The sequence below is a fragment of the Tamandua tetradactyla genome, chromosome 5, assembly GCF_023851605.1.
Source record: "Tamandua tetradactyla isolate mTamTet1 chromosome 5, mTamTet1.pri, whole genome shotgun sequence".
Taxonomy (NCBI): Eukaryota; Metazoa; Chordata; class Mammalia; order Pilosa; family Myrmecophagidae; genus Tamandua; species Tamandua tetradactyla.
The window spans coordinates 145,756,998-145,773,703 of NC_135331.1; the positions used below are offsets into that span (position 1 = coordinate 145,756,998).

Sequence of the window (16,706 nt, forward strand, 5' to 3'; positions counted from 1 at the left end):
GGCAGAGATTAGCAGAATAGATGAAAAAGCATGACTCCACTGTGTGCTGTTTACAAAATACTCACCTTAAATTAAAAGACATAAATAAGGTGAAAGTTAAAGGATGAAAAAAATATACCATGCAAGCAGTAGCTTAAAAAGAGCACAGTACTTATATAAATACAAAATAAAAAAGCCTTTTCATAAGAAGCACTTAAGAAGGACAAAGATGCTCAGTATAGACTGATAAAGAAGTCAATGCACTAAGGTAAATCAGAATACAGAGTACAGGATGATATTGTCTGTATTTTAAAACTCCAACTTCTGCATGACATCAAAGGAAGAGAGATTTATTTTGCCCAAAATTTAAATTTTCTGTAGCACACTATCTAATTTAACCTGTCTGGTCAGTTTATTTTATTTTATTTATTTATTTGGGTGGGGGGAGGGTTACAGGCAGGCTCTGAGAATCGAAGCCAGGTCTCCAGCTTGGCAGGCAAGAATTCTGCCTGCTGAGCCATCATTGCACCACCCTGGTCAGTTCATTTAAACAATCTAATCACAGGGAGCCTAAACTAGGGAAGGAGCTCGTTATTCTGTACAAGTCATCGTAATACCCAGAAACATTCCAGATTATTGTGGGCAAAAAATAAAACAGTATTTGCAAAGTCCCTTGAAAGACTGGAGAAAATTGTGGAACTATTACATTTCCCCATCTGGGGAATTTCTAATATTCCCTCAAGCTTAATTTAATAAGCCAATCCCTAAATCTTGAGGCTTGTCCTTATGAAATTTATTCTGTAATGGTGAAACTAAGCCTGCTTATAGTTATGCCTAAGAGTCACCCCAGAACCTCTTTTTTTGTTCGGATGTGGCTCTCTCTCTGCCAAACTCCGCAAATAAACTCACTATGTGGGACATGACTTTCAGGGGTATAAGTCTCCTTGGCAATGGGGCATGACTCCTAGGAATAAGCCTGACCATGGCCATCAGCAGATTGGCAGTACCTTTCTGACCAAAAGGGAGAAGACGAATGAACCAAAATGAACTTGCAGTGGCTAAGATATTTCAAATAGAGTCAAGAGATCGTTTTGGAAGTTACTCATATTCAAGCTTCAGCCAGATATTGCAAATTGTCACATATGCCAAGACCCAAAACCAACGGTATTTCTGAAAACCCTAAAGAATACCCTGGGCTCTATCTAAGACTAAAGTTTTACCTAATAAGTTGATTTTTAGAGAAATTTAAAGCCTTCATGTGGCTCTTATGCCAGATGAACCCTGAAACCTACAGATACCCATCTCCCTAAGAACATCAACCAGTTTCATTCCTCTACCCCATAATGTTGACACCCTTTTACAGCACAAAGAAGTTAGAACTGTCATTGTGCAGCTATACCCAGAGATTGAGAGAACGATCAAATGAGAAAGAGGAGTTGTAATTGAAAAAGTAGGATTTAATAAATGATCACGACTACTGACTCATTATATAGATATTTCTTTTTAGTTTCTAGTTAATTAGAATAGCCAGAAGGAAATACCTGAAACTGCTGAACTGTAATCCAGTATCCTTAATCTTTGATAATGAGTATATTAACTATATAGCTTTCATCTGAGACTGTGTGATTGTAAAAACCTTGCAAATGACACCCCCTTTATCCACTGTATGGGTAGATGAGTAATAAAATGAAGACATGCATTAAAAAAAGAAGTCAATGGAACAAGAAGTTGTAGCTATAATAAATATATATGCATTTACCACCAAAGCCCCAAAATACATGAAGCAAATAATGACAAACTGGAATGGAGAAACCGACAGCTCTACAATAACAGGAGACTTTAATATTCCATTTCCAATAATGAATAAAACAGCTAAAATAAGGAAATAAAAAGCTAAAATAATACTCTAAACCCACTAGAACTAACTGAAAAATATATAACACTGCACCCAATAACAACAGACAACACATTCTTCTTGAATGCCTATGGATCATTCTGAAGAACAAAACATACATCAGATTTTAAGAAAAGTCTCAGCAAATTCAAAAATATTGAAAATATAAAATGTATCTTCTGCAACCACAATGGAATGAGCTAAGAACATAACAGGAGAAATGGAAAATTCACAAATACATGGAAATTAAACAATATACTTCTAAATAACCATGGATTAAAGAGGAAACCAGAAAGAATTGAAATTAGGAATGAGGTAAATGAAAATGAAAATGTAACATACCACAATTTAGGGGATACAGGACAGGCAGTACCTAAAGGAAGATTTATAGCTCTAAATGCTTTTAAAAGAAGAAACACTTCAAATCAAAGAAATAACCTCAAAACTGGAAGAATTAGAAAAAGAAGAGAAAACTAAACGTAAAACAAGAAGGAAGGAAATTATAATGATCAAAATGAAGATAAATGAAATAGAGAAAAAAAGAGAGAGAGAGAGAGAGAGAATCAACAGAACCAAAAGTTAATTCTTTGAAAAGATGAATACAGGTGACAAACCTTTACCTAAACTGAAAAAGAAAAACAGAAAGACTACAGAAATGAAGAGAGACACTGCTACCTACCCCACTGAAACAAAAAGGACTGTTGGAGGAAACTATAAACAACTGTTCACTGAAGAATTAGATAACCTAAATAAAATGGACAAATTCCTGGAAACACAGAAACTACCTACACCGACTGAAGAAGAAATAGAAGATCTCAACAAACTAGTAACTAACAGAGATGGAATCAGTCATTAAATCTTTACAACAAATAAAAGCCCAGGAGCAGGTGGGTATCACAGAGAATATCACCAAACATTACAGGTACAATTAAACCAATCCCATCAAAATTCAAGTGAAGGATGCAGAGAGAAATAAAATGCCAAAAATACTGAACAGGAAGGAAACCCCCAAATTCATTTTACGAGACCAACATCATCTTTATACAAACCCAGATAAAGATAAGAAAAGAAAATTACAGACCAATATCTCCTATGAATACAGATAAAAATTCTCAACAAAATACTCCAAATCAAAGCCAAGAGTACTGTGCTGGTATGAAACCGTTATGTACCCCAGAAAAGTTATGTTCTTCTAATCCAATCTTGTGGGTGCACACCTATTATGGGACCTTTTGATTACGTTGTTTCCAAGGAAATGTGACCCACTCAATTCAAGGCAGGTTTTAATCCTTTTACTGGAGTCCTTTACGAAGAGAATGATACTAGACAGAAAAATATACAGAAAGCCTCAGAGCCAAAACAGAGAGCAGAGAGAGGAAATCAAATAAAGGACACAGAGAGAAAGAAAATGCCAAAAGGACCCACAAAAGCTGAGAGCGCCATTTTGGAAACCAATCCAGGAGAGAAGGGCCAGTAGATGTCACCACGTGCCTTCCCATATGACAGAGAAACCCAAAGGTGATTGGCCTTTCTTGCATAAAGGTATCCTCTTGTCGATGACTTAATTCGGACATTTTCCTGGCCTTAGAACTGTAAATTTGTAACCTAATAAATCCTCTTTGTAAAACCCAATTCCATTTCTGGTATGCTGCATTCCAGCTGAAACAAGCATATTAAAAGAACTATACACCATGATCAAGTGGGACTTATCCCACTTACCCCAGAGTGATTCAACATAAAGAAACCAATTAATGTACTACACAATACTAATAGAATGAAAGGAAAAAATCCATATGGAAATGCCATAGAAAAATCATTTCACAAAATCCAGCTCCCCTTCTTGATAAAAACACTTAAGATACTAGGATTAGAAGGAAACTTACTGCACAGGATAAAGGGCATATATGAAATTCCAATAGGTAATATCATACTTGATAAAAGACAAAGTTTTTCTAGATCTGGTACAAGACAAAAATGTCCATTGTCACCACTGTTTTTCAACATTGTACTGGAAGTTTTTGCCAGAGAAATTAGGCAAGTAAAAGAAATAAAAGGTATCCCCCTTGGAAAGGAGGAAGAAAACTTTCACTATTTACAAATGGAAAGATTCTATATACAGAAAATCCTGAAGAACCCACAACGAAACTCCTAGAGTAAATAACTGAATTCAGCAAAGTGGCAGGGTATCAGATCAACATCCCCAAATCAGTTGTTTTTTTTATATATCAGCAATGAACAATTAGAAGGAATCAAGAAAAAAATTTCATTTACAATAACAGCTAAAAGAGTCAAATGTCTAGGAATAAATTTAAACAAGGATATAAAGGACTAGTGCTCAGAAAACCTTCTTTAAAAAGTATAGTGTTGAAGAACTCATACTTCCCAGTCTTAAAACATATTACAAAGCACAATGATCAAAACAGCATGGAACTGGTTCAAAGGCAGACATATAGACTAACGAAACTGACAGCTCAAAAATCAATCCTAACATTTATGGCCAACTGATTTTTGACAAGAGGGCAAAGACCACCCAACTGAAAAAAATAGCCTTTTCAACAAATGATGCTGTGAAAACTGGATATCCATTTGCAAAAGAATGAAAGTAGACCCCTACTGCATACCACATACAAAATATCAACTCAAAATGGATCAAAGATCTAAATTTAAGAGCCAGAACTATAAAACTCCTAAAAGAAAACATGAGGAAACAATTTCAGGACCTTGTGTTAGGCAATGGTTTCTTGGAATTTACAGTGAAGGCACTATTTGAACCCAAAAGCTGGGAAGGAAACACAGTAGATGTCCCACGTGTATCTTCCCAAGTGACAGAAAAGGAAAAAAGTCATTTACCTTGCCTGGGAAGAAATATAAATTTGTAACTAAATAAATCCCCTTATTAAAAAAGCTAATTCATCTACGGTGTGTTGCATTCTGGCAGCTTTACCAAACTAAAATAGTGGTGATGGAATATTTTTTAACACAAAATTCACAACAGCACAATATTGTGAATGTAATTAACAGCAATGAATTATATCTTTGAATGTGATTTAAAAGGAGAAATTTTGTGTTGTGCATATGGTACTGGAATAAAAATTTTTAAATGACAATCAATGGAACTGCACAACACAAACAGTAAACCCTAACTTTAACCAAGGACTATAGTTAATAGTACAATTTTTTTTTCATCACACAGTTGTATATTCATCATCATGGTCATTTCGTAGAAATTTTGCATCAATTCAGAAAAAATAAATAAAAAGAAAACAAAAAAATTCATACATACCATATCCCTTAACCCTCCCTTTTATTGACCATTAGCATTTCAATCTACTAAATTTATTTTAACATTTGTTCCCTCTGTTACTTATTTTTAATCCATATGTTTTACTCGTCTGTCAATCAGGTAGACAAAAAGAGCATCCAGCACAAGGTCTTCACAATCACACAGCCACACTGCAAAAACTAATAGTACAATTTTTAAATGTGCTTTCCTCAATTGTAACAAATGTACCACACAAAGCAATAACAGGGCAGCATATGGGAATCCATATTTTATGCATGATTGTTCTGTAACCCCTAACTTCTCTAATAAAAACTAAGCACATCATGTGTAAAACCAAAAATCAAAAAGAAGAATCATGCACAGATTTTGTAGAAATATGGAGATAAGTAGCCAAAAACCAGCTAAAACAATGAGAAGTGCATAGTAGGACTGGCACATGTGGGTCAAGAAGGGTGGTACAGGAGACTGCTCTACTTTTCATTAGAAGCCATGCTATTATCATTGGTTTTGAAAATTATGGTCATGTATTATTATACCTTACTTTGAACTTAGATAATTTTCTCTACAGTAAGAAACAGTTCTTATTTTATATTGAGTACACAAAAAAGGAGGGAAAACTATAAGAAATAAGAAGGCAGAAATCCTCAAGAAAATCTTACATACAGATTCAAAGGCATACTTAAAAACTATCTCATGATCAAGTAGAATATATCCCAGGAATGGAAGGATAGGTCAACATAAGAAAATCAATGCAAGTTACTATATTAATGACATGAAGCAGCAATAATTTACTATATTAATGATGAATAAAAATCACAAGATGTAAGTTATACAACTAGGTGAATGAACCTTAAAGGACTGCAAGTTCAATAAAATGTCAGAAACAAAAAAGACAAATATTATCATATTTCAACCATGCAGACTAACTATAACATGCAACTCAGTGAAGTGAAGTCAAGAGCTTGAGTTATCAAGTTGGGGTCTACTGTAAAAGGTCCTAGTTGTAAGCTCTCATAGCAGTCACATATTCAGGAGTTGTAACTATTATTTCTAAATTCTGAAATACTGAGCTGTTTGATTATAACACCATCATTCCCAGAAACTTTGGGTATTTATGTGACACCTGAGCCTCAGAGTTAGAGCTCTGAAGCCATGAAATGTGAGCAGTACCCCAAATAGGAAATGTTTAAAAAGTTAAAAGAGATCAGATCTTGACTAGAGATATGAATGAAGCTGATCTGGATAGGACTGGGGTAGATCAGAATATAGGGTAAAGGATGACATCGTCCATATTTTAAACCTTCAATTTCTGTGTGAGACCAAAGGAAGAGATGTTTAGTTGGAACAAAATGTTTACATTGGGCAGTGCATTACCTAATTTAACTTGTATGGTCAGTTTTGTTGTATATGGAATCTTGAAGAGGGTGTGGGATCTTGTTGGTTTGTCCAGGTCAGTGTGATAAATCCCAGAGTAATTTAGGCAGTGAATAAAGAAGTATTTGCAAAGTCCCCTTGGAAGAATGGGCAGAATAGAGGAAATACTCAACTTACCCTTTTGGAGAATTTCTGATATTCTCACAAGCAGTGGGGACAGCCAAATCAACAGGTCCTCGATCTTGGGGTACTTCCCTATAAAACTTATTCCTGAAAAGGACAGGCTAAGTTCATTTAAAATTATGACTAAGAGTTACCTCCAGAGGAGGTCTTTTGCTGCTCAGATGAGGTCTGTCTCTCTAAGACAACTCGGCAGGTGAACTCACTGCCTTGCCCCACTACGTGGTACCTGACTCCCTGGGGTGTAAAACTCCCTGGTAAAGCGCGAGAGAACTCCCGGGATTCTCTGGGACCTGGCATCACAGGACTGAGAAAGCCTTCTTGACTAAAAGGAAGAAAAGAGAAATGAGACAAAGTTTCGGTGGCTGAAAGATTTCAGAGTTGAGAAATCATCCTGGAGATTATTCTATGCATTATATAGATATCCCTTTTTAGTTTATAGTGTATTGGAGTGCCTAGAGGGAAGTACCTGAAACTGTTGAGTTGTGTTTCAGGAGCCTTGATTCTTGAAGACGATTGTACAAAGATATAACTTTTACAATGTGATTGTAGGATTGAGAAAACTTTGTGTCTGCTGCTCTTTTATCCAAGGTATGGGCAAATGAGCAAAAAAATAAATAAATAAATAAATAAATAATGGGGGGTTAAGGGGTAAAATAAATTGGGAAGATTAAAATACTACTGGTCAATGAGAGTGAAGAGTACAAGAAGGATGAATTTTTTCTTTTCTCTTTTTATGGAGTGATGTAAATGTGCTAAAAATGACCATGCTGATGAATACACAACTGTGTGATAATATTGTAAGCCACCGATTATACTCCATGTATAGACTGTATGTGTGTGAAGGTTTGTCAATAAAATATTAAAAAAAAAAAAGTCTGACCCCAGCTTCCCACAAGGGAGCCAACTATATACACACCGCAAACAAACAAACCAAAAACAGACATGATAATCTCAATAAATTTAAAAGAAGCCATTTCTTAACTCCCAAAATTTATTTATGATTTAAAAAAAAAAAGTCTTTTGGAGAAAAAGAAATTTCTTAACATGATAAAGGGTAACTAACAGAAAACTACCAGAAACATACTTAATGGAGCAAATTTAGCTGTTTCCTTAAGGTTGGAAACAAGACATAAATGTTTCCTTCTCCTCATCCATTCAAAGGTAATATGTAAGCCAGTACACTAAAGGTCCTTGGAGATCAATATAATAAAATTAGACAAGGATTTAGAACTAAGAGTCTTTGGCGAGATTGTTGAATCAACGAAAGAAATCAATAGCAGGCCACTACATCAGAAGTACCAAATAAAATTTTAAGAAAAAATAAGACCCCACTTACTATAAAAACATAAAAATTATAAGTCTAGAAATTAGCCTAAAAACCACAATAAAAACATTATTGGAGAACAGAAGAAGACTTGAAAGGTCTTTAACCTGAAAGTTACTTTAATCATTGAGAAGGCAATTTAACATTATAAAGACATCAATTTGCTCCAGATTAATCTAAATTCAGAGCTATTACAATTAACTAACAGGAATTTTTGGGTAGCCTGACAAATTGATTCTGAAACTGATATCTAAAACTAAATGTCCATAAATATTTAAGAAAATCCTGGCAAAGAACAGGGAGACGTAATCTTACCAGATATTAATTACACAGTCATACTAAAAAGTATGATTTGCTAAATGAAAATAGATTAATACACCAACTGACTATACTAGACATCCCACATTTAAAAGCCCATTTCATATCAAATATACACCAAATTCTTATTTATATATGGATTTGAACCATGAGTTTTAACTCCTTGATATTTATTGTTATATTTAGACTTCATTTCTTTCAAGTTAGGAAGACTGGGCCTGGATCCAGGTTCTATCTTCCTAAAATAGAGTTTTCTACAGTTTTTGTCCCTAATCCCTAACTCATCCATCCTCTGTCTCTCTCCACCACATAAGATTTTTTCCTCTCCCTGTTTGGCAAGGGAATGCTGAGAGGCCAATCCCAAATCACATTATATCTAAATTTGCATCATGGCAGAGTTTTATTATACATGTGAAGTGCATATATATATATATATAGTGTTTAATACATAATACTCAAAAAATAATAGTTCTTTTTCCCTTTCTGTAGGAACCCAGTTGTATGTCTTACTACACAACTTTACAACTTGCTCAAACTTTAATTTTTAAGAACAGTGTTAGTAAAAGAAAATATAGTATCTGATGGGGTGAGAGCATATGAAATACAACTCTTTCCTATAAAGCCGTGGTTTTCACACTTGAACATGTATCAAAATTACGTGGAGAGCTTGTTACAACACAAATTGCTGGACTTCATCCCCAAGATTCCTTCAGGGTGGGGACCAAGAATTTATATTTTTAAAAACTTCAATAGTGCTAATGCTCCTCCCTCATCCACGGGCCACACTCTGAGAAACACTGTCCTATGGAGCAGTGGTACTCAACTAGGTACAATTTAGCAATGCCTGGGGATAGTTCTGGTTGTCACGACTGGGGAAGTACGGTGATAGACTGGAATTCAGTAAACAGAGGCCAAGGATGCAGCTAAATATTGTACTATACACAGGACAGACCCACAACAAAGAGTAATCCTGGCCCAAAATATTAATAGTGCTGAAGTTGAGAAACTCTGCTACAGAGTAAAACGCAATTTATCCCAAACATATCATCTGACCATTAAATTGGTAAAAAGTTCTTTAGTGGGTTTCAGAAATTCGACATGGAATAAATATTCAAAGAGTCCTATTTTCTTTAAATATTGAAAACTCTTTGAATCTTACCCATAACAAAATGTAGTCTTAGAAATATTAATACTTAAAGGTATACCAAGCCAAAGAAAGAAATGGAAATAAGTATGTAATGTTTTTGGTAAATTTCAAGGAAAGAAACATAAGTTAACATTCATTTTCTAAGAACTATAAGAAAATTGATTATATTAAGACTAACTTCTTGGAAAGGAATGATCAACAATATTTTACTTCTTGAGCATAGTGAAAAAATATACAGATGTTTGTGTTTGTATTATATATTTATATATATAAAATATTGTATAATGAAACTTTGCTTTAAGGAAAACAAGCTGCCACAGCAGAAATCAATCCTTTGTAAATATGTTGAGGAAAACGTACTTTATATACTAAAAAACATACATACATATACATACATACACACCTATACATAGACACACAGCCAAATGAACTTACTCCGATGGGCTGAAAAATAAGTCCATCCATTTCATGGCTGACTTCTTTGGCAAAACTTCCTTCAAGTAGCTATAAAATAAACACATGAGTATTTTTTAGAAATACAATTATTACTTTAAAAGTATTTTAATTTCTTTATGAGTTTTATGAAAATTTCTCAATACACAGCTCTAAGAAACTTAAAAACAAAGTGGGGGGGGGTGGCTCCATAGGGCTCTCGATTAATATATTTATAAGATTTAAAACAAACAAACATGAAGACTTCCATTACATGGCAGACTAGAAATCCTGAACTTCGGTTCTAATTACAATAACCAAAATGATGGATAAAGTATTTTTAAAACATTTTTAAATGCATTACTGAACCAGCAAAAAGCAAGGACTACATAGAATCCAAAACTAAAGTGAAAGTAGAAACCCTGGGAAAAAATAAATAAAGGGAATAAAAAAGTAAATATACACAAAGAAGGAGACAGCAAAAAAAAAACCTGTTTGGGGATGGGTGGAAGGGGGTAAAAAGAAAACCTACACGTAGCTCAAACATGGAGATTACAGTCCAAAGAAACTTTACTGTGGTTTCCAAAATTCCCTAAGCAAATAAATTTTTTAACATTTCTTTTATGTCCAGTTCTTTTGTTTTGCTTTCTATCTTTTTAAATAATTTTTCCAGCAGAGAATTTCATTATAAGATATACACAGTACAAAATATAAACAAATAGCTTTTTCAATGCAGTTTCTACTAAAGAACAGAGGGAATTACAGAACCAGTGATCTCTAATCATTTTTTATTAATTAAAATTGTCCTTATTTTTAAGTATTTGCTTGTGCAGGAAGAAGGAGTTTCAATTTGTTGCTAGGTGTGACATCAGCATTTTTTTTTTAACTTTTTCTATTGTATAGTATAACAAATATACAAAGCAAGGAAATAAAAAATGAAGTTTTCAAAGTACTCTTCAACAAATAGTTTACAGGACAGATCCCAGTTTGTCATGGGCTATCATATGATCTTCTCATATTTTTCCTTCTAGCTGCTCCAGAATACAGGTAGCTAGAGGGTTTAAATATTTTTTTATCATCACAATTGACTTTTTCCGTCTTTTTTGTGAAAAAATAACATATATACAAAAAAAGCTATAAATTTCAAAGCACAGCACCACAATTAGTTGTAGAACATATTTCAGACGTAGATATGGGTTACAATTTAACAATTTTAGGTTTTTACTTCTAGCTGCTCGAAAATACTTGAGACTGAAAGATATCAATTTAATGATTCAGCATTCATATTCATTTGTTAAATCCTACCTTCTATGTATAACTCCACCATCAACTTTGATCTTTCCATACCCCTCTTTAGGGTTGTTTGGGCTATGGCAATTCTAAATTTTTAATATTAGAAGGGTCTGTCACCAATATGGGGTAGGGAGATGGAACTTTTTAATGTTCTGGAGAGGCTGGACTAGGTTTCGGGATTTATCTGGACCAAGGACCCATCCGGAGGTCGTAGTTTCTACAAAGTTACTCAAGTGCATGGAACCCTTGTGGAATCTTATATATTACCCCAGGTGTTCTTTAGGACTGGCTGAAATGGTCAAATCATTTTTGAATGAGTAGTTTTGAATGCTTATTTTTCACAGGTTTTACTATGTTAGAGAACTCAAAATGCCTATCACTGATGGAAGTCCTAAATTTTGATTTCTGTATTTCAGGGAAGAGAAGAACATATACTTTCATAAAAGGAGGTAATGTTATATTACCCAGAGTCAAGCCAACAGACATAAAATTCAGGACAGTTCTTAGATTCATCTGTTTGTCTCAAAATATTGGATATGCTGTGTGCCATACATCCATTTATCATAATCATATCCTCTTGAAACCACTCAGGGATATTTGCATTCCAAAAACAACAACCAGAATTTCATATCTACTTCGCATGCAACAAAACTGTAATTCTCCTCCCAAACTGTGACTTCATCTTCGTACCATCTTCAAAATCTAAAATTTCTCTAACTACAATGAAAAACAAGAGCTACTCTAGTTTTCAACTGTTTAAACCTATGATCAATTTGAGTATGAATACCCATATTTTCTTAAAACTGTACCACTCTCCATGCTTTTCTTTGGCTTTGTTTTTTCCCTAATCACAATTAAGAACATGGGGAGCTGGCAAACTGGGACTCTTAGAACCATATTATCCACAGCTTGGTCAAAAGGGCAGAAATTTCAGGATAGTTGTTAGATTCAGGCATTTGTCTCCAAAAGGTCTCTGAGCTGAGTAAACTGCTCTATACAATTATTTGAAAGACTCAGTTATTTGAGAAACTTTGTCCAAGAAGAAATTTAATATGGATTAAAAGTACAGATTTCTTATTTCAAAAAAGGAAAATGAACTCCAGACATCAGTGTCAAAATATATCACCTCACATTATCGCTAGAAATTTGGAAGGTAATGTTAAGCTAAAATTTTGTTTCATATAAGTGATACATTGATCTTGGAGGAAAAATGTGGAAACATGTTCAAACTGAGCAGTATATATAAAACCTTCATGCTCTATTTCAATTTTTTTTGAATATCCATAAATGAATGATGGGTAAAGGTTCAAGCAAAACAAAAAATATATACATCTTTGATGTTTGTTCTACCACATTATGTAAGAAAAGCAATTTTGCCGAAGAATGATGCAATGAAAACTAAATACTCAGGATTTCTTTAAAAAAAATAGTTAAAAGAATCTTTGTTCTTTAAGTGTAGGTACACCATTTAAGGCCATTAAACAAAGCTTTTCCATTCTAAGACAAAAGTTCTCAAATTCATATAATGGGTCACACCTGTACCTAAAGTATAAATATAAAGCATGCAATTTATATAAATAAAGCACAAAGTATAAAGTAACAATAGGCCAGACTCTAGATAACATGATGTTATCTGCTACAGAAATGAAAATAACTTCATTCTTTATTTTGCTCTAACTTTTTATGAATCAGAGAACTTAAGGAACTATGAAATTTTTTGGAACAAAATGAGAGATGCTCCTTGAGCATGCTCCAAACAATACTTCTTTCTTTAGTTGACACATACAATACCGTTTGCATATTAAGGGCCTACTATGAAGTAGTGTTGTGGTAGGTGTTGTGGTATCTAATCCTCATCAGACACATATTATTGAGTTTTATATTATTATTCAATTTTCCAGAAAAGGAAACTGAGGCTATCAGATATTTACCAACTAGCTTCAAAATGAAAAGCTTTAAAAGCTAAAAAACGTGAAAAAACACCCAGGTAGATTTCAATCAAAATTTTACTAAAAAAAAGGAAATAATCAAAAGAAAATCTTCTCTGACTTTCTGAAACAAATGCCCCCCCAAACTTCTGCAACTTACTACACACGTAGACAGTTAAATCATCATTTAAATTTTACAGACTTTAAATGTTTTCTCACATGTACTATGTGAATAAAGCACACACAAAGGGAAATAAAATTCACAAAAGGGGAAAAGAAGGATTCTTAGACCAACTTAAAAGTAAAAACTTTTTTTTTGCATGGGCAGGCACCAGGAATCAAACCCAGGTCTTGGGCATGGCAGACAAGATCTCTGCCACTGAGCCACCGTGGCCCACCCGAAAGTAAAAACTTGTAAGGATATATATAAAATCTAAAAATTTTCTTAATATTATATGATTTATTAACTAGTTTATTCATACTTTAAATCATATATGTAAAATAATGTCAACTTAGAAATATTGCTTCTTTTCCGCTGACAATACTAGAAAGAAAATTTATCTGTGAATTTGGAAGATTTATCAAAGTTTATGGGCAAAGTCTTCATCATTATAGACAACATTTAAGCCACTTAACACATTTCCATCATTTTCATTGCTGTATCTGAGTTACAGCATGCTTCAAATTATATATGACATAGCCACTGCAGATGTAAACCCAAGCTACAATTACTGACTGAATAACATTAGGACAGCTTTTTCCCCTCAATCATTCTATGGGTTTTTATTCATAATCATGAAAGTGTTTCATTCTAAAATTATCTTTAAAAGGCTGGTTTAAGAGAAAGTTCTGCTTTAACTTGCGATGTAAAAGCTGACATGAGAATGTCACTTCAAGCCTAACAATAAGAAGAAAATCAGATAATCTATAAAATCATAACTTTTTAAAGGTCATCATAGAGTTGGGGTCTCAATGCAACCAAGTAAATTGAATCCCACACCCTCTCCAGGGAAGAATAACTCATCTTTCAGGGAGTATAGGGAGAGGAAGTGGTAGTCATAAAGTGGGTATGAAAAAAAAAAGTTTTATTACTTCCTATAACCAAGTTATAAGTTAGTTATAAGTGTATACACTGGAAGCCCCAAACACAAGAGAGGTTCACACTCATTCACTAGCTTTTTTTCCCCCAGCTTGTATAAGGAGTCCCAAGAAGATGAGGAATAGTAAAGGGCCCCACTTTGGCTGCAATCAAACATTAAAACTCTCTTGCTCCCCACATTCCTTTCTGATATGACGCAAAAGCCATCTGAAAATAAAGTCATCTGAAGCTATATAAGGTTCAAAAATAGCCTTGTATTATGGATATTAGAGGGATTAAAAAACAGAAAAACTCTCTCTTACCCAAACATCATACATATGCAAGGCAAGGTTCAGTTGCTAAAAGGGAAAGAGCAAGTCCACTGAGAAAAAGCCATTCCTGAGGCTTCGTGCTCAGGGCCTGCTTAATACTAGGGATGGAAGAAGAAAACTCAAAATCCCACATCCCTTAGAAATCTAACATTGAATGACAGGTAATAGTCTTTTATAATTGGAGGAGAAAAAGCGCACAAAAATGGAACACTCTGTGGTACAAGTATGCAGAGCAGACAGGAAGTTAAAAGTGAAGCAAGAACATGGAGAAAAACCCCTTTTTTTACTGCATACCACACAATAAGCAGAAATAACAGCAAACTGCTGAAAGAATTTGAAGTCTAGTGGGGCACTGAAGATAATTATGGCAATATAAACCTATCTCAAATAAAACAGACTGATTCAACCACCTCCTTCACAAATGAAGCCCATTAGCAAACCTAAAGAAGTATACCCTTTTCTAGGTATATAAAAATATTTATTTTCATTTCTATTGTTCATACACACAAAAATTAATGTTCAGCAACCAACAAAAAATTATCATACACATACACACACCTCAAATAAATGACCCACATTCAAGAGATAAGGCAGTCAACAGAATAAGACACAGAGATGGATCATAATTCCAGACAGACACAGAATTTGAGCTCAGAGATGGATACTATAATAAAGAGACAAATGGAAGTGCAAGAAATAAGAAACATAAGGTCTGGGGAAAAGAATGCTTGTCAACTGGAATCAAAGGGAATGCTAATCAACAGAATTAGGTCAGAGAGAATCATTGAACTTGAAGTTTAGTGATCTATCCAACTAAAATACAAAAAAAGACGAAAAAAGGAAGGGAAAAAAGAAACAGAACAGAGAAACTGTAGTAAAAGATGTTAACACCTGTGCAAATGAAGTATGTTAACAAAAAGAAAAATATACAGGAACAGAATAAACACTTGGAAGAAATAATGGCTCATATTATTACAAAATTAACTAAATATACAGACACATAAACCACTGAGAGCCAGAAGAAACCAAAAAAGTTGATTTAAGAAAGACTAATCATAATGAAACTCCTGAAAACCTAAGAAAAGGATATTATGATAAAAGCAGCAAGGGGGGGAAATAAAACACTGCACTCAGAGATGCAAAATTGAGATTAACAGCAGACTCCTCAGAAATATACAGACCAAAAGATAATGGAAAAGCAAAACTCTGAAGTAGAAAAACTGTCATTCCAAAAATCTTTAGCAAGTGAAAATATCTTTCAAAAGTGGAGCACACAGAATCCAGTAAAATATATGCATTTTACTGGACAGAAACATTAAATTTTTATGTTTAAAATTTTAAAATAAATTTTTCAGGGAGAAAGAATTTAATACAAGATAGAAACCTGGATCAAAAAAATGAACAGCACCAAAACTGGTGAATACTATAACAATAAATATGAAATATTTGTTTCATAAATAAAAATGGGAGAAAATATTTGGAAACTGTATGTCTGAAACAGGGTTAATGCCCAAAATACAAAAAGAACTGCTACAATTCAACAACAAAAAGACAATCTAATTTAAAAATGGGCAAATGACATGAATAGATATTTCCCCAAAGATTTACAAATGGCCAAAAAGCACATGAAAAGATGCCTAACTTTATTAGCCATTAGGTAAATAAATCAAAACTACGAGATACTACCTCATCCTACCATTTAAAAATATAAAATAATAAGTGCTGAGAAGGAGACAGAGAAATAGAAATATTCACTAATTGTTGTTGGGAATGCAAAATGGTGCAGCCACTGTGGAAAACAGTTTGGTGGTTCCTCAAAAAATAAAACATGGAACTATCACATGGCCCAGCAATCCCACTTCTAGATATATTCCCAAAAGTATTGCAAGCAGAGACTTGAGCATTATACACAAATATTCATGGCAGCATTATTCATAATACTCTAAAAATATCCATCAGCAGATGAATGAACAAAATTTAGTGTATAACACTGGAATATTACTCAGCCTTAAAAACGAATAAATTCTGATAAATGCTACTACACAGATGAACCATGAAAACACAGTAAGTGAAAAATTCAGGCACAAACAGATAAGCATTGTATGATGCTACTCTTATGAGATAGCTAGAATATGCAAACT

The 16,706-nt window shown here is 33.7% G+C and overlaps 1 protein-coding gene across 4 annotated transcripts in view; it reads right to left on the minus strand.

Moving 5' to 3' along the window:
* Window positions 1–16,706, minus strand: part of RNGTT (RNA guanylyltransferase and 5'-phosphatase) — a 338,823-nt gene that overhangs the window by 145,190 nt on the left and 176,927 nt on the right. For all 4 annotated transcript variants that reach the window (XM_077162393.1, XM_077162394.1, XM_077162392.1 and 1 more), the window contains exon 12: window positions 9,938–10,006. In XM_077162393.1, the coding sequence (XP_077018508.1) occupies window positions 9,938–10,006 (69 nt within the window). The remainder of the gene's footprint in view (window positions 1–9,937; window positions 10,007–16,706) is intronic.